We start from the raw sequence: 26,730 nt of genomic DNA on the forward strand, positions 1-26,730 counted from the left end.
CCCGCCTAGTTTACCATCAATAAAGTTGGATGACTCCCAAATTTATATTTCCATGCCAGATCCTTCCCTGACCTTCTAGCTCATATACCCAACTGCCTAACCCACAGCTTCATTTTGATGTCTGACAATCATCTTAAACTTCACAGGGCCAAAATCTATCTTTCACCCAAACACTCATTTCTCATGCAGTTTCCCCCATATCAGTAAATGGCAACTCTATTCTTCCAGTTCTATTCTTTTTTTAGGCAAAAATCTTGGTGACATCTTGATTTCCCCCTTATACACTTCATATGTAATTCCATGAGCAAAATATGTCAGCTTGCTTTGAAAACACATTCAGAATCCAACCACTTCTTATACCTCTGCTGCTACTATTCTGATCCAAGATATCATCACCTCTCACCTGGCTTACTGCAGAAGCCACTCATGCCACCCTTGCCACCTTACAGTCTATTCCTCAAGAGAGATAAAATAATCCTTTTAAAATATATCATATGTCACTTCTCTGCTCAGAGCTCTCCAACACCTTCACATTTTACTCAGGAGTTTTATAAAAGCCCAAATCCTTACAATAACCTTTAGAGTCCTAGTGCTCTGAATCTCTGCATCCTGCCTCATCACTTGCATTCTATCACCTCCTTCAGGTCTTTGAACAAATGTCCCCTTCTCAGTGAGCCTTACGCTATTTAAAAATGCAATCCCCATCCTCCCTACTCCCTCATGAATGAAAGAGCTATGGAACCGTACCCAGGATCACACCTAGAGCACTACCCTGAGAACGAGAGATCTGGCCATGCAGTTAAACTGCTGGTGTATTTTTTAATACTGGCCTCTTACCCCACTCCATAACCATATATAACAAACCTAGGCAGAGCATCTGTAAGTGAAAAAACATTTTATTCATGTGACTTCTGCTTGTGCCTTGAAAAAAATATCATTTGGTCGTGCTGCTCTGACATGTGATGTGAGGTTGAATTTCTACTCAAATCAACCTAACCTACTGCTAAAATTTTCATTATGCTCTTATTATTTAAAAAACACAGGATTTAGGTATAGCACTGAAATTATACTATGATTTGTCATTTAAAAAGTTGTTTTTCCCTATTAGAAAAATCAGAACTAGTTTGTTCAAAACAAAAACGCAGACTAATGATTGTACTTATTGTTATATTCTTACTGGTTGGTCATTTATTAATTATTGAAATTCAGATAAAAATAGTATAAAGCAAGACAAAGCTTTGTTTGTAATTTCTCCCGTGAGCTATTCAGAAACAACTCATAATGAATGACTGCAGCTCAGTGCTGCTACACTATGGTACTGAAGTCCACCAAAATCAGACACTAGAACTAGACATTTAACATATTCAAATAACATACTGAAATAATGGAAATATACATGCACTGAGAAGCACCCAGATTGTTTTAGTATCAATTATATAAAGTTTTATTTAAATCATCTGCAGTTCATAAGCATAAACCTAAAGTCTACCATGTGAATGAAAGATGGGCAAAGGTGGACATGGCATGAACAATTTTGTTAATTAAGAATACAGTGGAACTCTTTAAGGAGTTTTGTTAAAAAACAAATTCTTTACAAAATAGGAAGATGTTTTGGGGAAGACATAGGAATACATGGGAGTAGATAAATGCTATAAAATGCAACCTTGTGCAATTTACATCCTCTTTTTTTCTCCTCCTTTTCTTGATAGGACAATTAGGCAACAAACCAGCAAGGAGAGAGCAGACTTAACACTATCAGCCAACATGACCTGATGGAATTTATAGAATACTCCACCCGATGGTGGCATATATTGGTATTATAAGACTTATGTCCAGATAATATAAAGAACTCTGAAAACTCAACAGTTAAAAAAACACAATCCAATTAGCCAACAGGCAAAAGTCATGGAGAGACATTTCACCAAAGAGGATATACTCATTTTACTAAAATATGCTTATTTTACCAAATAAGCATATGAAAAGAAGCTCAACTTCACTGACCTTTAGGGAAATGCAAATTAAAAATTACAGTGAGATACCATTTCACTACCACTAGAAGGGCTATAAGCAAAGGCTAACAATACCAAGTATTGGCAAGAATAAACTGGAACACTCATGTTTTTTCCCAGGAGGAATGTAGAATGGTACAAACACTTGGGAAGGAAAAGCTTGGTCATTTATTAAAAAGTTAAACATAAACTTATATATGACCCAGCAATTCCACTCACAAGTATTTTCCTTAGAAAAATGAAAATATGTCCACACAGGCTTGTACTTGTATGCTTCTAAAAGCATCAAAATAGCTAACATAGTAAAATATCCACACAACAGTACACAATTTAGCAATAAAGAATAACAAGTTAAGGATAATTTACAACATTGCTGGACCTCAAAAACATTATGCTAAGTGGATAAAGCCAGGCACACAAGACTATATAAATCCATTTATGTGAAATTTCTAGAAAAGGCAAAACTACAGAACAGTAAGTTTAGTAACTGCCTGGGGCTGAGAGTAGGAGCAGAGAGAAACTGCTAATAAGTACAAGGAAACTTGTGAAGAGATAGAAGTGTTCTAAAACTGGATTGTGGTGGTTATAAAAGTAAATAAACATATTAATAACCATCAAATCTGTACACTTACAAACGGTAAATTTTACAGTATGTTCATTATACCACATAAAAGCTGTTTAGAAGGTAAGAGGATTGTTGAGAGACATGTAAAACAGAAAGAGGTCAATGTAAGTTTAATCAAGAGTTCTACACAGAGAAAAAGGAAAGAATGGCAAAGGCAATATTTAAAGAGATGATAAGAATTTCCCAAAACTGATGAAAAACACCAATTCAGAGCTTCTGAAAACTGAATTCTTAAGCAGAATTTTTAAAAAGAAACCCACATCTAGATATGTATTAGTGAAACTTCACAACTGGAAGATAAAAAAACTTAAAATACAGTTAATTTAGGTCAGAGGTAGAACATTCCAAGTTACATTACATTACAGTTACAGGTTTATACTTACAAAACACCTTGAGCCATATCTTTTCAAATGTAAATTCCCTGAGGGTTGTTTTTAAATTGCTTTGTACAACAAATGAAGGTTAAAGGAGTACGAAGCCCACAAGAGGGGTCTTATTAGGTCAACAACTAGAGACAGACTCCCACGATACCATAGGCCACTTGGCACAGACCTTAGAAAAACAGATCAGGGAATCACAGGCTGCCGGTAGCATCAACTCTTCCTCTTTGGTGGGAGCCCTTCAATCAATCATGCAGCAGACAGCTCAAGTGCAAAGTGACAAGATACACACTGAAGAGGTACAGGATCTGGCCCTTGCCTCATGCCTCAAAAACCAGTATCTCTTGTACAACCTCATAGGCAATGCTCCCAAGGTCCCACAAGGGGACCAGTTACAGGAGTCACTGCACACAGAGAAAACCAAAACTCTGACTTCTCTACTGCTAGACATTTATAGTTTCCCAATCCACATTTAAAAAGTTGCCTAAAAGTATAGTTGACATTGTATCTTTTATAAACTTTTGCCCAAAATGCATGTAACAATAATAGATTAATTAGTAGATACAGAATTTGTCAGGCACTGTTTTAAATGTATTATACATTATCAACTCATTCTATGCTCACAGTAATCCTATGAATTGAGTACTATCAGTATTCCCACCCTGCTGATGCAGAGACTTAAACCTAGAACTTAGGGAATTGTGCAAAATCACACAGTTAATAGTTTCCCTATTTCTGATTCTACTGACAAAGCCTCTACTAAGAAAAATTTAAGATAAGCATTTCAAAATCATTGATGATATGCTTTTAAAAAGCGACCTTTTAAATATCTTCTTTGAAACTAACGAGTAGATATATTAATTACTTTCAAAAAGGGAATTCCTATGTGATCACTATGTATGTATTTTCTGATGATGAGAAAAAACAGAAAGAACAGAATGGCTAACAAACTTCCCCTAGAAGTTATTGCTAATTACTAACTACTGCTAACCAGTATTAGCTTTTCTCCTTTTCTTTTTCCTGTTCTGCTCCTTAGCAATAGCCTGCCTGAAGCAACCCTTATTCAAACCCAGGTGGGGACAGAGATGGAGGAATTAGATCAATAGACTTCAAAATGATTGCTCTACAACAAGGAACTAATACTCCAGTTAAATCTAAATGCTGGCTTCCAAAACTCTGGATATTAACTGAAATATTCCTAAAAATGAATCTCAAGTATACACTTTTCACAGCATATGCCATCCTGCTACATGTAAAGAAAAGCATTTTCACTGACATTTTAAGAGATAGTTATATTAAGGGGAAAAAATGAATCCCAAGTAGCATTTAACATAAAAAATGACCAGAACTCTCTATGGGAAGATTACTCTGGCAGGGAGACAAGAAAAAGCTAGAGCCATCACAATTTTGAGGGAGGGGCAATGAGAGTCTGAGTTAGTAAAGGAATGGACACAACAGATGTATCTTCCTAATCCTTTACTTTAGCATGATGCCTTACAAAAAATAAACACTACACATTATTGATATAGTCCTGGTTTTTCATCCTTTCTTCAAATTCACCTCTACAATTATTTTCCAACAACACGTGCAACTTATCAGGGTATAAATGAACACTTTTCCCTTAAACTGATACTTCCTTCAATTTCCCCACTTAGAAAAGTAGGGCTATACTCTAAATGTCAGGGGGAGGGGGTACAGGTAGGCAAATTTTATCTATAAAGGGCCAGATGATTAAATATTTTAGGCTTTCTGGACCACATACTGTCTTTCACACATTCCCTGTTTTATTTCTCAACCCTTAAAAAATGTAAGAACCATTCCTAGCTCAAGGCATACAAAAAAGGTTTTGGCCAGGTATGGCCCACATGGCATAGTCTGCTAACCTAAATCTGACAAAAGAATGGTTCTTGTATGTTCCCACTGGGTCAATTCAATTCAACAAGCACGTGCCAAGCCTTTCAATTCTTCCCCTATACTGCTTTTTTTTGGACTCTTAACATCTCTTCTACAGAGTTCTACTGTCCTAGCACATCCTTGTATTAAGAGTTGCTTTTCAATGAGGGAGAAAAAAAAAGTTTTAGATGCACATATTCAAGTTATTTTTCCTGCAGGAATTTCAACAGAAAAAGCATTTAAATAAACAATATGGATATAACCAAAAACCTAAACAATACTGAGCAAAAATTTAGTATATGAGTACATATATCTAGCTTTTTTCCAGAAATAATGGTCTTTTTTCCAGTCCCACTAACCTTAGACACTTTAGTTACCTTTAGTACTCATTTTTGTATTTTATAAAACATGAAACTACTCAAAAACAATAGTGCACATCTTGTTCACATGCTAGTTTCCTTTTATCATTCATTTTTAAAGTAAATATAAACAGTACAATTCCTTCACAATCTCAAGCCTTCCATGTTAGTTTTTAACTGACAAATTCTATCAAAACTTTACTAAAAATGTTTGCCAACAGGCACTTATATCATGTCTTTGATACTCACAATTTCTACCAAATTCTGTGCCTACAAGGACATATAGTGACATTAGCATATTTTAAGACTATCTCCTACAGTTTCCCCACCTTAATTATTCATCAATATTACTTATTTCAAGGGCTTACTGCCTCTCAATTCCATTTGTGTAATCATCAAATATATTCTCCCCACACACAGCATTCTTGCTGTTTAAGGCCTTCTTCATTTTATTACATTAGGTACTGGCTTCACATACCTGATAGTCACATACCCCAGCTGATAGTTGTAAATCCTTCCCATGATGGGTTTCTGCAATTTCTGAAATTCTGAGTTTCTGCTCTGTCATCAGTTACCCAATCAAATGTGTTCTGGATTATAAATACATACATAAACTCCTATTTTTCTACTTCACTTCTTTTGCTAGGCTGCATTACTGAATTTTACCAAGAGGTGGCACACTATAAACACAAAACTGGTAATTCCTAAACTTAAATGTTCTAAAGTAAAAACCAGCTATTATCACAGAATGTTAGCACAAGGAGGAAACTTAAAAGATCATGTAGTAATCTTCAGTGGTTAAAGAGCAAATTTTGCAGTCGATTAACCAGAGTTAGAATTTTAGCTTTGTTGCTTACTATCTATACAACCTTAAGCAAGTTTCTGTATTTCTGTTTCCTTACCTGTAAAATAAGTTAATAACAGTACCTATCTCACAATGTTGCTCTGAAGATTAAACAAAATGATGCAGGCAAGGTGTTTTAGCGTTATACCTTGCACAGTCAAATCTCAACAATGCTTAAAAACTCCATAAATTATAAATTCTTATCTCAACAATAAGGGGATCATACACTATAAATAAACCCTCTAATATCATATCTTATTCACCAACTGTATCAATGCCAGCACATTCTTTCTGGGTAGATGCTGATGGCAAAAAAATTGGGGGGGATGGGGGATGGATTAAAGATTACTTTAAAAATTCTACTTCAAGGTAACATGTGGAAATCAACCTATTTTTACAATTACAAACACTCCATGACTCTCTTAATATTGGAAAGGAGCCTCCCATAGATAACAACCATAAACTCTGGACTAACTAAAAATAAAAACTACTTAAAGGCACTGAAGAGTAACAAAAAGCAGGCAGAAACTGGATGGAGTCTAAATTTGGAATAAAGGAGCAGCACTGACTCGAGTTTACCATCTTTTAAGGCTTGTTGTCTGAAGACAGGCCCCACTCCATACCTATTGAGGAACTGAAACTCCATTAGAAATCCCTATTTTACTGGCTTGAAGAATACTAAATTCAAGGTGATAACAGCAGCTGAGAAGCGGCGGGAAAAACCTGCGAAGGAGAGAGTCACAGAAAGGGAGCCCTAAATGTTGCATATTAAAGAGGGCAGACTCCAGGCAGCCCAGTTAAGAATAAAATAACAAGATATTTTTTTTCCCAATGAAGGAGACAGAGTTTGGAATCTGATTATCTGAGTCTGCTCAGACTACCATAACAAATACCATAAGACTGGGTGGATTAAACCTCCAAAACTCATTTTCTTACAATTTTAGAGACTAGAATCTAAGATCAATGTGCCAGTAGGGTCAGTTTCTTCTGGTAAGAGCTCTCAACTTGGATTGCAGAGAGCCATCTTCTCACAGTGTCATCACATGGTGCAGAGAGAGCTCAAGCTCTCTGGGGTTTCTTCTTGTAAGGGACTTATCCTCATGACCTCATCTAACCCTAATTACTTCCCAAAGGCCCCATCCCCAAATACCATCACATGAAAGGTTAGGGCTTCAATAATGGACTCTGAGGGGACACAAACATTCAGTCCACACAACTACTAAAAAAAAATGAACTCTTCAAGAGGCTGGTAACAGAACCCAGAGTCTCTCGACAAGGTCACATTCACAACTTCTATGATACAATCCAAAATTACTACATGTAAGAGGAAAAAGGAATATGTGACCCATACTCAAAAGAAAAGGCAATCAAATTAAAAGGGGTCCACATAATAATAAAATGCATATGCTTAAAAAAATTGACACTAGAGACCTAGAAATTTCTAGTTATGTGATAAATCTGTGCACAGGTCAGCATGATGCCAACAATGGCACAGACAACGACGAAGAAACATTAAGACCAGCCCAAAGCAAAATGGGGACTTGGCTGGCACTCTCTTACTTCCACCATCAGAATCAAACTCATTTGACCTTCTTGCACACTTACAGGCCCTTCCTGTACAGTTCTAACTGTTAATTGGCTGCCAACTACTTAACTAATTTACTAATGATTAGATATTATTCATAATTAAGATATGAACCCACTCAGGGGATTTTAAAGACACTGGTGAAAAGCCTCTGAGGAGACTCCAAGAAGGAACTAGTGGTTACCAAAAGGGAGGGGTGTGGAAGGGCGGGTGTGGAAGGGCGGGCGGGGAGGGAGGGAGAAGGGGACTAAGGGGTATTATGTTTAGTACAGACGGTGTGGGGGGTCACGGGGAAAACAGTGGAGCACAGAGAAGGCAAATAGTGAATCTGTGCATCTTACTACACTGATGGACAGTGACTGCATTGGGGTATGGGTGGGGACTTGATAATATGGGTGAATGTAGTAACCACATTGTTTTTTCATGTGAAACCTTCCTAAGTGTATATCAGTAAAACCTTAATAAAAAATTTAAAAAAGAGAGAAGAAAAGCCTCTGAGGAATGACAGTTGGTAAATTTTACATATTAAAAAATTAAACTGAATCAAATTCAGATCAAGACTATTTTTGTAAAGAGGGACCCTACTACATCAAATCTCATTTTCTGTTGGTTTGGCTTTTCTGCTGACCTCATGGTGATTGCTACCCTGACTGTTTAACAACCCAATATTGCTAGATTTGTGGGATAGAAAATGCTTGCCAAAGAGTCCTTCCACCATGTGAGGCACAGTGAAAAGTTTGCAACCTGGAAGAGGGGCTTCACCCAGCCATGATGGCACACTGATATTGGACTTCCAGACTCCAGAATGGAAAACAAAGCAATATGAGGAAGTTACATAAAATACGTTTTTCCTGGGGACAATAAAAGACAATCAAGGCTCAGAAAATTTACACAACATGCCCATCCATGAAAATACAGTGACACAGGAGAGTAAATCAGTCTCTAAATCCAGGTTTTTCAGAAATGAAAGCTGATTTAGAATATTCTCTTTCTTGGGTGGGGTTCAAAAACGTCTTATGACTTGGTACTCTTAGGAGGGTGGGGCAAGTTACTTAACACAGTGTAGACAAATTTCTTGGGTAAGGTCAAATGAAGGCTTGGATCACCCTTCAGCTTCTGAAAGGTGACCAAAGTGGAGCTCATCTTAGGAAGAAGGTTTAACCATCTTCCAGCATCATGATGCAATTCCTGTCAGGCCTCATAATGCCTCAGTAATCCCAGGAATGGGTAGCAGAGGCCTACTAGAAACATATTGGTTTAAAATTGCATTGTAAAACTGAAGTTGAGAGCACACGTAGCACCTGGATTTTGGTTTCTAAGTACCATGTCCTACTAAAAACAATCAGGCTCCACGGAGAGATGCTGATTCCAAGACAGAGGCAAGGAAAGCACAGGTTGTCCTAGAGCACCTTGTGCCACAAAGTAGGAAACTGCCCCAAGATAAATGGGATTATATGGAAAGGATGTAGGAGACAACTTGAAGATACTCCCTTCAGAGAAAACCCATTATGATCACCCCATCTCCTGACCCCAAATGATGATATTGGATTATAGCAGGGGAAATGAAAAAAAAAAAAAACCATAAATCCATAGTGACAGTTTAAAAGACAAGGAGAGGGAAAAAAGGGGGTGGGTGGGGAGGGGAAAACTGTTCTTTATAAAACAGTGTCAACAAATAAGTGCAGAAATAATAACAGAATTAGAAAAATTCCCATTTTGTAGCCCTCCATGTAATGGCAGATTAAGCTAAGAATCACTAATGGATGTTGAAGCCACTGGGTAAGATGGTTGTTGGGGAATAGGATATTCACTTTTTTTCAAAGTATTACCAACAGATCATTTATAATAGCAGGGAGAGAAACATACTGTTACAGTGGAGACTACAATGGTAGTCTCACCTTAACTAAGAGCTGTACCTTAGCATTGCCAATCATGAAGTGGCCTGACTTGTGTCTCCTGAGATGAGATGCAGTGGAAGATGCACATCACAGCCTATATGTGCTCTTGTCAGGAATGTCACCTGAATCTAATCCCAAGAAAATAGTCATTCATCAAGAATATGGGACATTCTGCAGGACAAGTAGCCTAGGCTTATTAAAGGACCCAGTACCATCAATGTCAGAATGAGACAGTGGAGGAGTCTACACTGGAGAAAAGTAGAGAGACTTGACAGCCAAATGCAGAGCTTAGACTTTGACTGAATTCCGGATCCCAGAATAATCTGCTATGATGGACATTTTGGGGACAGTTTAGGAAATCTGAGTATGGACTCAACGTTGGTGATTTATCGTACTGTTGATTTCCCTAGGTGTGATCATGGTGTTGTGGTTATGTAGGAGAATGTTCTTGTCCTTGAGAGATGTAAGCTGAAATTTATAAGGGCAAAATGTCATGATATGGAAATCCCAGTTTGGGATGGTTGGATAAAGAGAAGTGTACAAATAAATGAATATGTATACATATAAGGTATATGTATATACAAACTGAGGTGAGTATGGCAAAAACTTGTCAGTTGTTGAGTCTAGGTAAAGGAATATATGGGTATTTGTTGCATTATTCTTTCAACTTTCCAGTGGGTTTGAAATGTTCCAATTAAAAAGAATGAATTGCAAAAAAAAATGTTTGCCAAAGAGAAGTGTGACCAGTTGCTATCATACCATACAATGGAGTCCATGATTTTAAATAACTGAAGACATGGCACACAGTTGAAAAAGTCACCAACCTCAACTTAACTCAAACAGTAGTATTTTTTCCCTCAGGTATTCTAGACAAAGTCTTACCTAGAGTAATTCATTTTCATATAAAGAAGTATTAGTAAAATGAAAAGGGATCAAAACTCATCTTTTCAGGATTAAAAAGATAAGTATGTTGCCAAAAAATCAAAATAGATGAATTGACACAAAGGAAGGCAAACAGAACAATGGAATGAACTGCTTAGAAACAGAAACTTGCACGTAAGGAAATCTGGTGCATGATAGGGCAATACAAATCAGGAGAAAATATGAAATATTAAACTATATGTATATAAACTCTCACACTAGATCCAAGAAGAAATACTAGAATGATCAAAATAAAATGCAAAGAGCAGGGGCTCTCCTGTCCCCTCCTGGCATGAGCCAGGAGCTCTTTCCTCTCACTTTATTTCTAAATAAAAGCTTATACCTTGCTCTCCTAAAAAAAAAAAAAAAATGCAAAGAGCAAAACTTCATGACCTCGGGATATGAAAAAGTACATGCTCTAAAGAAAATACTGATAAATTATGCTAAAATTAAAAATCAATGTACATCAACAACCTAAGAATAAGTAGCCTACCATTAACAAAATTAAAAATCAAAAAGCTACAGATTGGAGAAAATATTTGCAGCTCGTAAAAAGAATGGTATCCAGGATTCATAAAGAACTACAAGTAAGAAAAAGATAATCCAACAGGAAACTGAGCAAAGGTTATTATACACAGGCAAGTAACCAGAAAGGAGACAACCATAACACAAACCCGAAATGACACTCAACATTATTAGTGGCAAGGGACATGCAAATTAAAACAATAAGCAACTATTTCTCAGATTCATGAGCCTGGCAAAATAAAAGAATCTAGTCAACTAAGTGTTGGCAAAGATGTTGAAGAAAATGGAACTCTAATATACTTCTACAAGGAGTGTAAACCACAGAACTACTTTGGTCAACATTTTGGCAATATCCTTACAGTTGAAGATGCACCTACCCTATGACCCTCAATTCAACTTCTAGATATATACATTCCAGAAAAATTCTCACACTTGTTCATAAGATGACACACATAAGAATGATTCATGATTATTTGTAAAAACTGCGAAGAACCTAAGTGTCCACAGTAACAATAAATTGCAGTTAACAGGAATGAACTAGACCTTATATGTATGAATAAATCCCCAAAACCTAATGTTGATTAAAAAGAAAAAAAAAGGTCTATAAAAAGATGCATATAATTCCATATATATAAAACTTACTACTACAAAAAAAACCTATGTATATACACTCTTTGTGACTACAAAAGCATACATACACACACACAAAAAGCCTGAACAATAAAGGCTAAACTTGGGGTAGTTATGTGGAAAGTAGAAAGAGATCTTGATGGGGTACATGGGAGGTTTCAATTTTATCTTTTTTCTTAAAATATTCTATGTAGTACTTATTTCTTAAGCTGGGTGGTAAGTATATGGATGTCTGCTATATTATGATCACACTTTCATATATGTGAATTATGTAACAAAAAAACAATTACCAAGAACTCAAACTATAAACTTTAATTTTAAAAATTTGAGTACTTGTACTCAAACAGTACAATTTAAATTCTTCATTTTTATTACCAGCTCCTTGTTATCTAATAAAATAATTTTCACAAAGCAACAGAATCCACTGAATTAAATGGATCCATTACATATATCAAGTTCACTGATGATTTCAGATGCTGCCACAAATATTAACCTGAAAAAGAGACATCTAAAGAAAATATTAGGACATTCTGTATTACAAAACTCAAGCCTTCATATTGCAAATAAGCCATATCAACCTATTCTCCATCTCTGAGTAGTGAGATGATGTTGGTACATTCATGACAGGTTTCTACAGTTTTATTAAAGAGTTCTACCCATCACAGAAATCTATCTAAATAATGACTTTTTTGACCTACTACAGATTCCAATAGACTAGTAAGTCCCTGCATTTTGTCAAAATACAGTGTATGCACCTGAGTTATGAATAACATACATAAGGTTATTACACAGAAATTTGGTAATAAAGGAAATTCTAGTAGGTGTTATACCATTTGAAGAGAGTATGATATAACAAAAATGTTTTAAAGGTAACACATTTTTAAAATGACCTGAACTTTTTAACTTAACACCTGAGATCTCACAAATATACATGCCCTTGAATATCAAGATCCTTCTTCAAGTTCCTAAAATTTGGCAAGTCAATACCTACTCTACCAGTTATTGCCCTTGTGACCTCTGGTGAGTGACTTTGCTTCTCCATTCTTATACAAATAATGGAGGGAAAAAAAACAATGCATATGTGTCATGGAATTTTCTTGAGAGAGTAATATATGTAATTGACATATGTAAAGAAAGCATTTAGAACATGGTCCCAGCTAAATGCTAGTACATGTTAACTACTATTATGAAAATTTGTCTAGTCTATTACACACTTTTCTTAGTTAAAGTCCCTTCTAGGTATTGGGGATGGTAAATTATACTCTTAAAGAAAAGGAAGACCGTTCACATACAGAAGGGTAATTTAGAGTCCCATCTTTCTAGTCAATGTTTTTCCAGTCTCCTCCTCATAGTAACTGTCTGCTTCTCAGATAATTCTCTGTCATTCCCAATGTACCACCAAACTGTCAGAGGAAAGTAGATAACTAAACCTACTAAATTTCACTTTGCACATATTTTCTATTCAGTGATCTCTAGGCTCAAGGTTGCTATATGCCTAATAACTGCTTGGCTCAAAAGCTTTTTTTTCTTTCCATGAGGAGCTGGGTTTCCAAAGGTTGAGGTTTCCAGAAGTCTGACAGCTAGACAGTTGAAGTGTTAAGTTATTAACATGTTTTCTTGATGCAACAAGGGACAAACGGTGTTTCACAGAATCCTAGTATTACTCTGAGGTCAAGTAGAGGAAAGATTATCATTTGCCTTTTACAGACAGAGAAGGTTAACAATGATGCTAATGAAAGAGTGTCACTTGGCAAAGATGCTTAGGTCAAGAGCCAAGCCTACTAACTTAAAAGAGCTTACTTCACACATCGAAACTTAAACAAGGTTCAAAAGCATTTAAATGGTTAGGAAACTAAACACACTAAAAGAAATAGAGTATTTTCTAAACCCAAGATGAACTGAACCAAAGGGACAACAAAATACCTGTAAGTACTAACTGAATTCAAATTAGAGCCAACCGGCAGAGCCAAGATGGTGGCGTGAGTAGGACAGTGGGAATCTCCTCCCAAAAATATATATATTTTTGAAAATACAACAAATACAACCATCCCTAAAAGAGAGACCAGAAGATACAGGACCAGAAGATACAGGACAACAGCCAGACTACATCCACACCCGCGAGAACTGAGCGCCTCGCGAAGGGGAGAAACATGCAAGAGCTAAGGAGGGAGAATACAGAAATAAAACAATCTCCGGAAGGACTTCAAAGCAGAATGGACGAGATGCAAGAGACCATTAATGGACTAGAAATCAGAGAACAGGAACACAGAGAAGCTGACGCAGAGAGAGATAAAAGGATCTCCAGGAATGAAAGAATATTAAGAGAACTGTGTGACCAATCAAAACGGGAACAATATTCACATTATAAGAATACCAGAGAAGAAGAGAGAGAAAAAGGGATAGAAAATGTCTTTGAAGAAATAATTGTGGAAAACTTCCCCAAGCTGGGGGAGGAAATGGCCTCTCAGACCACAGAAGCACACAGAACTCCCATGACAAATTAGAGTCAACCATTTTTTATAAAGGTAAACTAGAAGAAATCCAATTCTCCAAGTCAAACATTTCATTCATATTCAAACTAATCTAATAATTGCAAAGCCCCTTCTAAAAGTGACACACATCTAAGTTCTTTTATATACATTCACATTAATGACTCAGTTCAGATCTCCATAGATAACCAAATGATGTTCATATTCTAAACTAATCCCAACTCGAATTTTGCCTCCAGGTACCAAACTTAAAACAGCCATATAAGACTAAAATTTAACTGCATGATGAAAGGTTCCCAAAAAAGAAAGGGGAAAGAGAAACCCAGAATGAAATAATGATCATTGGCAACAATCATCAATGGCTACTGTGAGAAACACACTCACTGGTCCAAATTTAATAAGTGGACACGGAGACAAAGAGAACAGCAGGTCGAGCGAGGCTTTAATGACGGTCTTGCAAGATCGGGTGTCTGGTGGGCAGGCACACCTGGGGAGTTTGGTGCCAATAATTTATCTCCTAGTGTGCGAGTCCCTCCCCTGGTTCCTCACTGGCTGAGTACTACAGGGTTCACAGTCTTCCTCGGATGTCGCCTAAGCCCGTTATAGCTTTCTTTTACATTTGTCTTATTCTTCTTGGTAGGTTAAAATAAACTCAAACAGGTATAGCCAGGCCCTTATCAATTCCCCCACCCCCACCCTCAGCCTGAGCAGCTTCCACCACGTGGCCCTTTGTTAATACCTTACTGTTAAAATGTTAAACATCCTAGTGAGAATAAATCACATTTAGGTTTTATACTCTTTCCTAACAGTTCCCCCCTCTTTTTATTTAAGAATTTCTGATTATATTCCCAGTAATGTATTTTAATTTATGCTTGGTCCTTTCTCAAATTTCTCTAATAGTTTTTTACTCTCTTCCTCATAGTTCAGATTTTCTTCTAATAAGATTATTTTTGGTGTAGGTCATAGGTATTTGCTTGTTTATGGCTGCCTTTATAAGCTTTTGAGTCAAGCCTCTCACACAAGGGATGATACAGCATCCTATAGCAGTTAAGTCTCACAACTATAACAAGGGATGTCACAACAGAGGCAACTATACCTTTCTATTTTCCAAACCATCTTTCCAACCAGTCTATAAAAGGGTCACTGGTGCCAGTTTTCAGCTAATTCATTAGCTAAAGTGGTGCCTTGTAATGATCTATAACTTCTATGAAAAAAAATTTTTTTTCATTGGGTGTGGAGAGAAATGCCAGGGTAAATGGAATGGCCAATTGGACCAAAGCACAAGTCCTAGTCCAGGTGGGTGGCAACGAGTAGCACAGGTTCCCCTTTCCACACCACCACCAAACATCCACTCAGGGGATGCATAATTTCAAGAAGTTGCCCTCTTTAGAGACATTTAGAACATGGGTACAAGTCAGTAGTTCCCCACAGGAGTTTTGAAACCTTCCCCTTGCCTAGAGAGGCATGAGGAGTGATTCATCTTCCCTATAGAAAAAGAGGGGATTGCCCTTGGGTCTGACTTCTTTAGTGCATGAAAGAGTAAAGACAAGCCCTTGCAAGTCTCATTTCCTCAAACGTCCTTGTCCTGGTACAGGGCCAACATGCAGTTCATCTCAGTGGGGTCTGTGTCCCAGCAGAGAGGGAACGGACCACCTGCTCCTGTGGCCATCCAGCAGCACATGCGTAACAATCACTTTTATTCAAAGTGAGTACTGAGAATTTAACCCACTCTACCCAGGCATTGGTGTCTCCATAACCTGTCTCTATTTCAGGAATCTCTTTTAGATATTTTATCTCTGTTTCAGTAACTAGTCTAGGGTCATTATGGGGAAGCTCTGGCTTGTTATTTCTCTCAGGATTGGGGGTGGCCACTATGGGTGAAGTCTTGCCTTTGATTAAATTAAGACCAAACCTTCCCATGGGATCTACTCCAATGAGATCTGCACTGAGTCCATAAACATGAGGGGCAATTACAGGGTCTGAGTCTAAGTCTTGAGGTTTATGTATACTTAATAAAAGGGGTTACACTATCTGTTCTGGCAACTGTCAAGAGGAATTCCTTTAGCTAAGTGGAGTTTTCTTTTTAAAGATTTTTCTGCTGCATGAGGGGCCGTCCACCCTTGAAACTGGGTAGTCCACCAAACACTGCTCCACCTTGAACATGGGGGCCTACTTGCCTTTTTATTCTACTAAGATTTGTCTATTCAGGACAGATACTTATTATCTCCAGAAAGCTGTTTTTGGTCATTTAGGTCACCACAAGAGAAAACCCGACAAGCATCAAACCTAATGGTTTGGGGCTTGATGTTTTAGTAATATTGATTACCAGTTTGACAGGATAACCAGGAGTTCCTTCCCATTTTAGGGCTTCCTGCGACTTGCCTGTGAAATACAGAGTTAGGATAAAAGTTAACATTTTAGGTTTTTTAGTTTCAGCCTTAAGGGTTGGTTCGCCACCTGGGACACCTGCCAATTCTGTTTTGTTCCCAGATCCCCCAGTCAGTTTCTTTGGTGTAATGAGTCCAATCCTTTTCAGCCATCCTCACTGCAGTCTCCGCGATCAGGAGCACTTGGTAGGGGCCTTCTCAGCTGGCTGGAGTCCATCTTCCTTCCAGGATTTTACTAACACCAGGTCTACAGGCTGGAAGCAGTGAGCGAAGAACTCAAGCGGGGGAGTCTGGGTCAAGAGTCCTTTCAGCTTGAGAGAAGTTAGAAGACATGGCCAGCACATATTCTCTTAAAAATTCATCTTTTGTTTCCATAGTGGGCAAGTCTGTTGCCCTTCCCAGATATGATAGTTCATAGAATAATCATTATTCCCTGTAGTACTTTTGAAATAAAATGACTCCCGTTAACTGAATCAACATTTTCTATTACGTCAAACCTAGGAATAACTTGCTCTAAAAGTAACTTTATCACTAATCCTGCTAATGAGTGGGCCTCCACCCATCCAATGAGATGGTCAACAATCACTACTAAATATTTAAGCTTTCTCAGTTTCAGCATCTCAGTAAAGTCAATCTGAATACTTTGGAATGGTCTTATTCCTGGGAGTCTCTCTCCAGATACTGGCTTTCTCATACACTTCTTAGTAATTCTTTGGCATGTTATGCAGCTCTTACAAACCTGTTTAGTAATGGTGTAAATACTAATACACCCATAAACCTTTAGCAAAGCATCACAAATCGCCTGAGGACCCCAATGGCTCCCCCTATGTAACATGTTCATCAGCTCTCTCATAATAGGCTGGCCCATCATTTCTCTCCCATCTGGTAACGTCCATGCCCTTTCTCATCTCGAGATGCCCCCACCTCCTGTAGCTTCTTAATCTCCTTCTTGGAAAACTTTGGGATCAATGAGATTTTAGGGATATTTGGGGTGAGGTTCAAAAATCTAATTTCATCCTCAGATGCAGCCTCTTTAGCAGCTACATCAGCAATCCTATTACCCGTAGCTTCATAAGAACTTCCTTTCTGGTGACCATTGACATGCGTTATAGAAATCCCACCTGGAAGTACAAGATTTTCCAGAACCTCCTTAATTATTCCCCATGAATTAATTCCTTTCCTTTACTGTGTATGAGGCCTCTTTCTGTCCAAATTTTTCCAAAGGTATGGACTACTCCAAGTCTGATATTCTATGAGGTCTATGTAACTATGGCTCAATTCTGATTGGCCTTCAGCTTCTCCTGCACATAAGCAGCTGGTCGGATTGAGACATGTGTCTGTGGTTAAGATCAGGTCATCTTTTTCAAGTAGAATCTATTAGCCAGCGCCCAGCCCACTGATTAAGTAAGTATGACCCGAACCTGGTGAGGACTACTGACCGTGAGGGTTCCTCCAAGTTAATTTCCTGCTCTCTTCCACCAGTAAGGTCGTGGCTGCAATGGCCTGAACGCATTCAGTCCATCCTCAAGAGACTGGGTCCAACAGTTTAGACATAAAGGCTACTGGTTGTTTCTTTCCTCCCCAGGCTTGGGTCAAAACCCCACAGAGAACCTTGTTCAACAATAACAAACTAGTGAAATGGCTTCTCTAATGATGGGAGTGCCAGGACTGGGGTGGTGACTAAGGATTGCTTTCAATTTCTCTAGAATTTGCAGTTCCGCTGGGTCCATTGGAGAGGGTCTGGCTTTCCCTCCAACAATTTGAAATACAAGCTTCGAGCCTCTCTTCTAACACTTTTTGAGCTTCTCTCAGTAATTCACCTCTAGGTTTTTCATCCCATCCATCTAAATTCTGTAATTTCTTAGATATATCTGGCCAATATTTGGTTACAAAATTGACTTTTAAAAGATCCTGTCCTACCTGAGCTGCTGGGTCAAGTTCTGACTATTTTCTCATCTGGTCCCTGAGTCTCTATGAAAATGCAGCTGGGGTTTCTTCCTTTTCCCGTTGGACTTCAAACACCTTAGAAACATTTTGAGATCTTGGGGCCGATTTCCTAATTCCCTTTATAATTAGCCCTCGAAGATCCTGCATTTTAATTCTATCCCCTAGATTATTATTACCCCATCTAGGATCTACATTTGGGAACTTTTGTTCCGCTGACTGGACACCCTGGCCCGGTGGGTGTCTTTGTTCCCAAATGGACACAGCAGCTCTCCTGATCACCCCCCTCTCACCACCAGGGAATGGGATATTCATGATGGACATCAGTTTAACCTAAGTATATATATTAGGTCCCAGGAATTGAATTAGTTGGCCCACTAGGCCAAGGGGATCTTCTAGCAATGCTTAAAATTTTTCACCTCGGTACCCATGAGGGGAGCATTAGCAAATTTCCCCTTGTCCTAGTGGGACCTCTCTCAATGGAAACGTCTTGGGATTCCTGGTGGACTCCCCAGAAGGCAAGGGGAAACTCTAAGTCCTTCTTACATCGTTAATCCTTCTTACATCGTTAAGTCCGGGGAGAGGAAATCCTGGGACAAAATAACTCTAAAAACTGAAATCGAAGGGAGAAATAAAGTTTAAAATCTATTTACTACTCACAAGCTGCAGTCTGGAGCTGTTTCTCTCTTTCAGGCTCCAGCATCAGCCAAAAACCTGCCCTCCCCCTCACCTCTCAGGTACAGGTAAGCCCCCTTCGTTGCCCAAGTAATCACCCATTGATATGGAGATAAATTTCTCTCCACCCCTGAGGAAAGATGCAAATGAACTAAAGCCACACTTCTTTCCACCTCTGAACGCCTGTTGATATGAGATATGAGTGGGGTGGAAAGAGAAAAAGGCCAGGGAAGTCCACTAAAAAGACCCAGAGTTTATTAATTAAAGCTCAAAAAGACAGGAGCAACTTGGCCTGGAATGTTTGAATATTCCTCAGATAAAGGAGGGTAACTCAGCATAGCCTGTTTTTATTATGTTAATCATACAGGCTCAGCCTCTTCTTTTTTTTTTTTTTAACTTTACCTATATGCTATTTTTTTCTTCTTTCTGACCCCAAATAGTCTGCAACCCAGGCAATCAATTTTGCATGCAGGTGCAGCCATAAGCCACATAGCAAAAGGCAAGAAGGATTTCATCCCAAAGACTGCATTTTAATACCCAGGAGGTCAAGAAACAGGATTCTCAACTTAATCATTAGCAAACAGACAATAACTCTGCCCCTCTTGGAAGAAGGGCAGCCAGTCCCAATATGCTCCCAAACCAGGAAGCTGCTATCCTGGGAGGGGACTAAAGGCAGTACATTTCTTGTGTTAAGCTAATTTTGCAGAATTACCCAGAGGACTGATAAGAAATATAATGTCTCATCAAAGATACTTGAGACCACCTAACAAGTCTACACCTCCAGGTGCCGGCCACACTCCTAAAGAATCCTTAAAAAGGGAACCCCCAACCCCTGGGGCGCTCCTCTCTCCAAGGCCGCCAGCTCCCTCAAAGTGCACAACCTTTTAACTTCAAACTCTCTCTCCAACCTCTCCGGGTGCCCCTCCCTCCTGAGGCGGCCTCACTTTCTCTCTCCAGGAGTAACTCCAAACAAAACTCTCACTCTGCCTCACCACCGTGTCCCCGCCCCTCAACTCTGCTGCGACTGCGGCGGCGAAAGGGACCGAGGAAAACACACTACACTCTCCCAACACCAGGGCTTGTCCTGGGAGGTCTCTTGTAGTTCCTCCTCCCTAGCTTTCCCTTCCCTGGTGTTGAGGGGAAATAGGGGAAGTGCCCTTGGTAACACAGGTTCCTCAGGTGAACTGGAGGCTTTATTACCATCAAAAAATAACTCAAACCTGGCAAAGCCAGTTTTCATCTGATCTAACGTTAATCCAGACAAAACAGCAAAATCTGATCATCTTCTGTTTGTCCTTAACCCGGTACAGGAGGCATCCCCCCAGTACCGCAACCTTCACCCCAGCAGGCTATCTAGGGTGAATTCTAAGGGAGCTCATCTGGTTCCCTTTCTCTGCTTCCCTAGGCCTAGAATTTGTATTTCCCATCCTTCAAGAGGTCCCTGTGACTGAGTTCTCTGTGTACTCAACCCCCTATAATGGAAGTTTCTTGTACACACCCCGAGATTACACATCTCAGCCACACACACTCGACCTCTGAAAAATGCCCAACCACCAAGGCAGTACTTATAGCCCAATTTTTCTACCTTGGCTCGTGCACGAGGTTGCCTGGTTGCCGCGGTGCCTGCGTTTTCTCCCCTGCGTCGGTCACGCTGTCTCCGCACAACAGTCTCGGGTCTCCCGTCGGCTTCCATGCAAAGGTGAGATGCCCAGACACAGCGGGCCGCCCAAAGCCCGGCGGGATGCGTCTTCCCACTCCGCTTGGGCCCCCACCTCGCACAGGCAAGAGGATCCCGGACGGGCCCCCCAAATTGTGAGAAACACACTCACTGGTCCCAATTTAATAAGTGGACACGGAGACAAAGAGAACAGCAGGTCAAGCGAGGCTTTAATGACGGTCTTGCAAGATCGGGTGTCTGGCGGGCAGGCACACCTGGGGAGTTTGGCGCCAATAATTCATCTCCTAGTGCACGAGTCCCTCCTCTGGTTCCTCATAGGCTGAGTACTACAGGGTTCACAGTCTTTCCCGTACGTCGCAAGCCCGTTATAGCTTTCTTTTACATTTGTCTTGTTCTTCTTGGTAGGTTAAAAAAAACTCAAACAGGTATAGCCAGGCCCTTATCAATTCCCCCACCCCCACCCTCAGCCTGAGCAGCTTCCACCACGTGGCCCTTTGTTAATACCTTACTGTTAAAATGTTAAACATCCTAGTGGGAATAAATCACATTTAGGTTTTATACTCTTTCCTAACAGCTACTTCTAACACTTTGTCTGACAAAGAATTTCAAAACTGAAAGATCAGGCAGCTGACACCACCACGCCACAGGTTAAACTTAACATCCAAAAAAGATAACCAGACGGCATGGGCCTCTTACTGTGATGCAATCCCAAGTACACAGCACTACCTGTTAAGTATTCCTGCCAAAATATCAAACTAGAATCTGATCAAGTCTTTAGATTAACCACTAGGTCACAGGAAATAGGAGAAAGGAACATGTTGCACACAACTATACAAATGCATTCACAAAATCCAAACTGGGAAACTTTACAGGGCAAATTATCTGAATTTTTTTCATTAAATAAATGGTAAATGACAAGACAAAAAAAAAAAAGGAGGGGTACTAGACACTGAAAAACTTATTATCAACCAACTGCTGTGTGGATTCTTTGAATCCTGATTCAAACAAACCAAATGAAAAACATGCTGAATATTTAATGTTTTAAAGAATTATTAATTTTTCTTATGTGTGCTAATAGTACTATGGATGTGTTAAGAGTCCTTATCTTTTTAGAGATACACACAATGAAGCATTTATAGACAAAAATATGTCTAGGATTTGCTTTTAAACCACCAGTTGAGGGATTCTTGGGAGGATAATATTAGAAATAAAATTCACATGTTTCAAACTGTTGAAATTGGTTATGGGTATATAGTAATTCATTTAGAATCATAGCTTTATATGTTTGAAATTTCCCATATCAGAATGTTAAAGAGAAATATCAAAAACATCTATGCTCAAAAATATCTTAAACCTTAATTTTCCAAGTGCTTGCTTCAATAGACCTTCATTTAAAAATCAAACCCCAAAATGCACATTTAAGTACACACACACACACACACACACAACCCTCCACGAAAGTATCAAGTTCTGAGTATTCTAACTCCCTAAACATCTCAAACTGTTCCTTCTTTTTTTCTACTTTATTTCAAGCCCTCAACATTTTGGTCAGAGTCTTGCTATAGCCTCCTTTTTATGCTTTTCATACACACACCTATTCACCCTCCACATTGTTTCCTTAAGTGGATCCCCAACATCTCTGGAATAAAACTCCAATTCCTTTGTATGACATACAATGCCCTCAGAAATCTGGTCCTTGCTTATCTTTATAACGCTCCCACCAGTACCCCAAATCATCCCATATTCCGCTCATTCCAAACAGTAGTTCACAGAATATGCTGCAGATGCTCTTCTCAAGCTCAGTTCCCTTAGACTAAAACCACATATTCAATACTCCTATTTCCAGGTTAATTCAAATTCCTACTGACTCTGTAAGACTCACCTCTGCTATTAGCTCCTTCGCAAGTCTACCCAGACTTTCCCTTCTGATTACTCTGTACTTTCACAGTAATCTGTGCAATAGTATCACACTATCCTTTGTCTTTTGCAAATCATATGCCCTTCAAGACTATTAAAAATCACAGCTCCTGCAACATAGTAGACACTAAATGTCTGTTTTATGAAGTAATGTATGCATCTTCCATTGACAATGGACAGGTAGAGTTTTTAAAAATAACTAGAACTTAAGCTGCTTGAGAGTGGGAAACTTGTCTATCATTATCTTTGCCACTCCAAGGCCTCCCATACTGCTTGGAATATATTAAACACTAAACAAATGATTGCCAAATGAATAAAATAAATATTTCCAGTAGCCATGGTAGATAATTTTGTACAAATTTGATTAACTCCAGTTTTTTAACGAGTATTTCTTGGTATTTTGTATTGTTTTTGGTCAGTTGACTGGTGTTTAAGCTTTTCAGAATTGCAGAAAAATACGGATGCTTTCTTTTAGCAATAAAGAAGTAACTGATTACCAGAAGTAAATGCCTTAAAGTAAAAATTTACAGTAAGAATTGTACGTGAACTTTTAGATCACAGCGTTGACCTAAAAGTTGAGGATGCTTAACAAATTATCATTGTTAAAGAACCTCAGTTTTAGATTATCCTAAGGTTTCAGTATAATTTAATTGGAAATTGTAAAGAAAAATCACACAATTCAATCACAGCCAGGACTCAAGCAGACTCTTAATTTCAAAGTTTAAAGGGAAAATTTCTCTCTGTAGAATCAACAGGATTGTTAAACAGCATGTCCGACCAATACTGAGATCATACTAGGTGCCAAATACTGTGCACAATTTATGTATACAAACTCAGGGGAGTCCATCTGCTATAACAAAAACTGGACATAAATGGAAAGATAACAGAAACAGGAGCAACTCAGATCACATCTTAATTTTTTGAAGGCTAGGTTTCAAAGTATGTAGCCAGTAAGACATTAAGAGGCTGGATTTAAAAGCACCTGACATAAGACTAAGAAAATACAGACTTTCACTAGATAGTCACCAGACACAAAGTCGTCTGGTTATTATTTTTTTAAATTTTGACTTCAAATTTATTTCAACACATACAACTTAAAAACATAATTAAATTTTCTGAGAATCATCTCAAAGGGCCCAGGAGGTAGATGTTATGACATTTTTTTTTTTGAGAGGGCATCTCTCATATTTATTGATCAAATGGTTGTTAACAACAATAAAATTCTGTATAGGGGACTCAATGCACAATCATTAATCAACCCCAAGCCTAATTGTCAACAGTCTCCAATCTTCTAAAGCATAACTAACAAGTGCTTACATGGTGAACAAGTTCTTACATAGTGAATAAGTTCTTATATGGTGAACAGTGCAAGGACAGTCATATTACAGAAACTTTCGGTTTTGATCACGCATCATGAACTATAAACAATCAATGGTTATTTTAATAAAATATTAGGGAGCAATGTCTTTGAACATGGTGAATCATCTTCATTTCCATTTTCTAACGTATCTAAAGATTTTTTTCAAAATACTGAAATGTTATTTCAAATCTATGCTATTTACCATCTAAAAATGAAAATGAGACACAACACTTAAGAGTCGGTATTAATGATTTGTTTTTTTAAACAAAAAGCACTTTGATTCCACTTTCCCCCTACCAAAAGATTCTCTTAAAATCTACTAATACATTTAAAATTTCAGCGTCCATAGAGGAACTTAACACTTTCTTTTAAAATTAGAAAAGGTGAAGTGACGTTTTTATTGCCTTTAATTACCATAGAAGGTAGGAAATACTGGAAAGCGCACTATTAATTCAAAGTACAACTACGTGGTTTCCGTTTTGTATGTCACTGGAATTAGCTTCTAGAGAAATTAAACCTGCCAAACTCCAGCAGAGAGTTGTTTGCATGAAGCCTATCAAGTTCAAGTACTGAGCAGAAATACCTACCCCGCACCCGCTCTTCAAATCCCAGACCTAAATGACTTTCTTTGTAAGAACTCTCTAAATTTGATTCCTGGCTCTAACAAAAAAGCCCTACCAGAAGCTGCAATGCACCGCATCCCTCTCTCCACACTGCACCTTCGGTTTAAAACACGACCAAACCCTTCTCTAGGGCAATGGATGAGGTAGTTCGACATAAAATCTAGACAACACACCGCCTCGCTACCTACAACCGCGCCGCAGTAAAATCGTGAATTCTTGCTAAGGATATTTACAAAGCAGATCTACGGTCAATACCGTCAAATCCCTCCCCGTTGGCTCCAGAAGTAAAATGTACCTGTGGAGTATCTGCTGCGCAGCAAACCACGCAGCGCTCCAACCCCGTGCCCTCTATTCCTTTTTTGTTCCCTCCCAAGTCTGCCTCCCTTTCCACGCCGAACTTGGAGCACAGCATTTGGCTTCCTTATCTACCAGCAACTGGCGCCAGGAGGAACGCGCTCCCCGGAGATGCGGCGCTGGGAGACTGAGCGCTGCGTCTGGCGCGCTGCGGCCTCTCAGTTCAACCAGATACGCCCGGGCTCGCGCCTCCGCCGCCTCCGGGGCCCTCGCTGCAGCCGGGTCTGCGCTCAGGCGGTTCCCGCGACCGGCTGGAGCGCCGGGTGGCTACCTGCTTCCTGCCCCTCACCCCGAAACGAACTTCACTCCCGTCCCGCCAGGGCAAGTCCGGAAGCATCAAGGCATGCGGGGGGTCCTTCGCCCCAGGAAGCGCGGCTTCCTACACACACTTGCCTGCCGGGTCCTGCCCCTTCCCAGCCCGCCACCCCCAGGGTCATCCCCCCCAACCCCTGGGCCTGCGTGGGTCTAGTACCATTCTCTTCACGGGGCGGACTCCGGAAGGGCAGCAACTCCACCACCTCCTCCTCCGCGGCCTGCAGCCATCTATCGGGAAGCGTCTCCGGAGGCGGCAGCAGAGGCCGCCGGACAAGGACAGCCCAGGGAAACCTTCTCAGAACTAACTCAGCTCCGGCGCTAGCAGCAGAAGCCGAGTCTTTCATAATTGTGCGACCAACTCCTCCGGGTGACCCGCCACAGGGACGCGCCCGCGCCCGCCTCCGCAGGCGACGGGGTTGGAGACAGACCACGTGAGGGGCGCGTCGTCTGCGTCGCCGCCCGCGGGCCGGGTCACGTGAAGGGCGCGCGTTCCCTCACTTCTAGGCCGCCTCCCTGCGCGCCGCGCGCAGTCGCCGGGCACGAGCGCGCGCAACCCCAGCCCGCCAAGTGGCCTGGGATGGGTGGGGTGTTCTCCTCCGTTCTCCATTGGATTCCCAGGCGGGACTTGCACAAACATCTCTCAGCTCTGGGAATGGAACTCGAGAGAGCAGTAGTTGAGGGTTAAGGTTCCAGGTGGCCGGGATTCAGCCGGGAGTTGGGGCATGGGCTCACCGCCTTTAGCTGGGCCTGGCTTGTGTCTGCGCCTTCCAGCAATGTTTCCCAGACTCCTCTGACCCAATTTGGGTAGAGACCTTGAATATTACTCTCACCTCGTCCAAAATGCAGAATCATCTTCATGGCCCGAGTCATGGTCTTCCTTTAACTTCCCCTCTTTATGCTAGCAAAAATTCTCCCGGGTTTAACTAGAGGCACCGTCCTTTCCCTCCACAGATATGGGCCGCAGACACACACATCACACACCTTAACCGAAGACTGGGTTGTTCTCTGGCTTCATATGTGACCCTTCTGTCTTTCCTTTTCCTTTGCTATCACATCAACCCAGTTCTGACCAGTAGTGATAGTTAACTAAAATGTTGCTTTTGACACAGCACATTCCTACTCCCGAAAAACTTAGAAACTGAGTTCTACCTTCTGAATCACTATGATCTTATCTCTATCTTATCTATCTTTTGGCCCACTCTATCTTACCTCTTTTTAAAAAACAGCTTTATTGAGGATTAATTGACATAAAATCACCTACACATATTTAAATGTACAGTTTGCCAAGTATTGACAAATGTGTACACCTATAAAATTAT

The 26,730-nt window shown here is 39.7% G+C and overlaps 1 protein-coding gene across 3 annotated transcripts in view; it reads right to left on the minus strand.

Annotated features, from left to right (window-relative positions):
* The window catches only part of TRPM7 (transient receptor potential cation channel subfamily M member 7), a 127,587-nt gene extending 101,804 nt beyond the window's left edge, over positions 1-25,783 (minus strand). For all 3 annotated transcript variants that reach the window (XR_005023123.2, XR_008992605.1, XM_036877409.2), the window contains exon 1: positions 25,569-25,783. Coding sequence is in view for 1 of the 3 variants with exons in the window: in XM_036877409.2 (XP_036733304.2) it covers positions 25,569-25,571 (3 nt within the window). In the remaining 2 variants the exon portion in view is untranslated. The remainder of the gene's footprint in view (positions 1-25,568) is intronic.
* Positions 25,784-26,730: the final 947 nt, after the last annotated feature.

Source organism: Manis pentadactyla, chromosome 11 (assembly GCF_030020395.1).
Source record: "Manis pentadactyla isolate mManPen7 chromosome 11, mManPen7.hap1, whole genome shotgun sequence".
NCBI lineage: Eukaryota > Metazoa > Chordata > Mammalia > Pholidota > Manidae > Manis > Manis pentadactyla.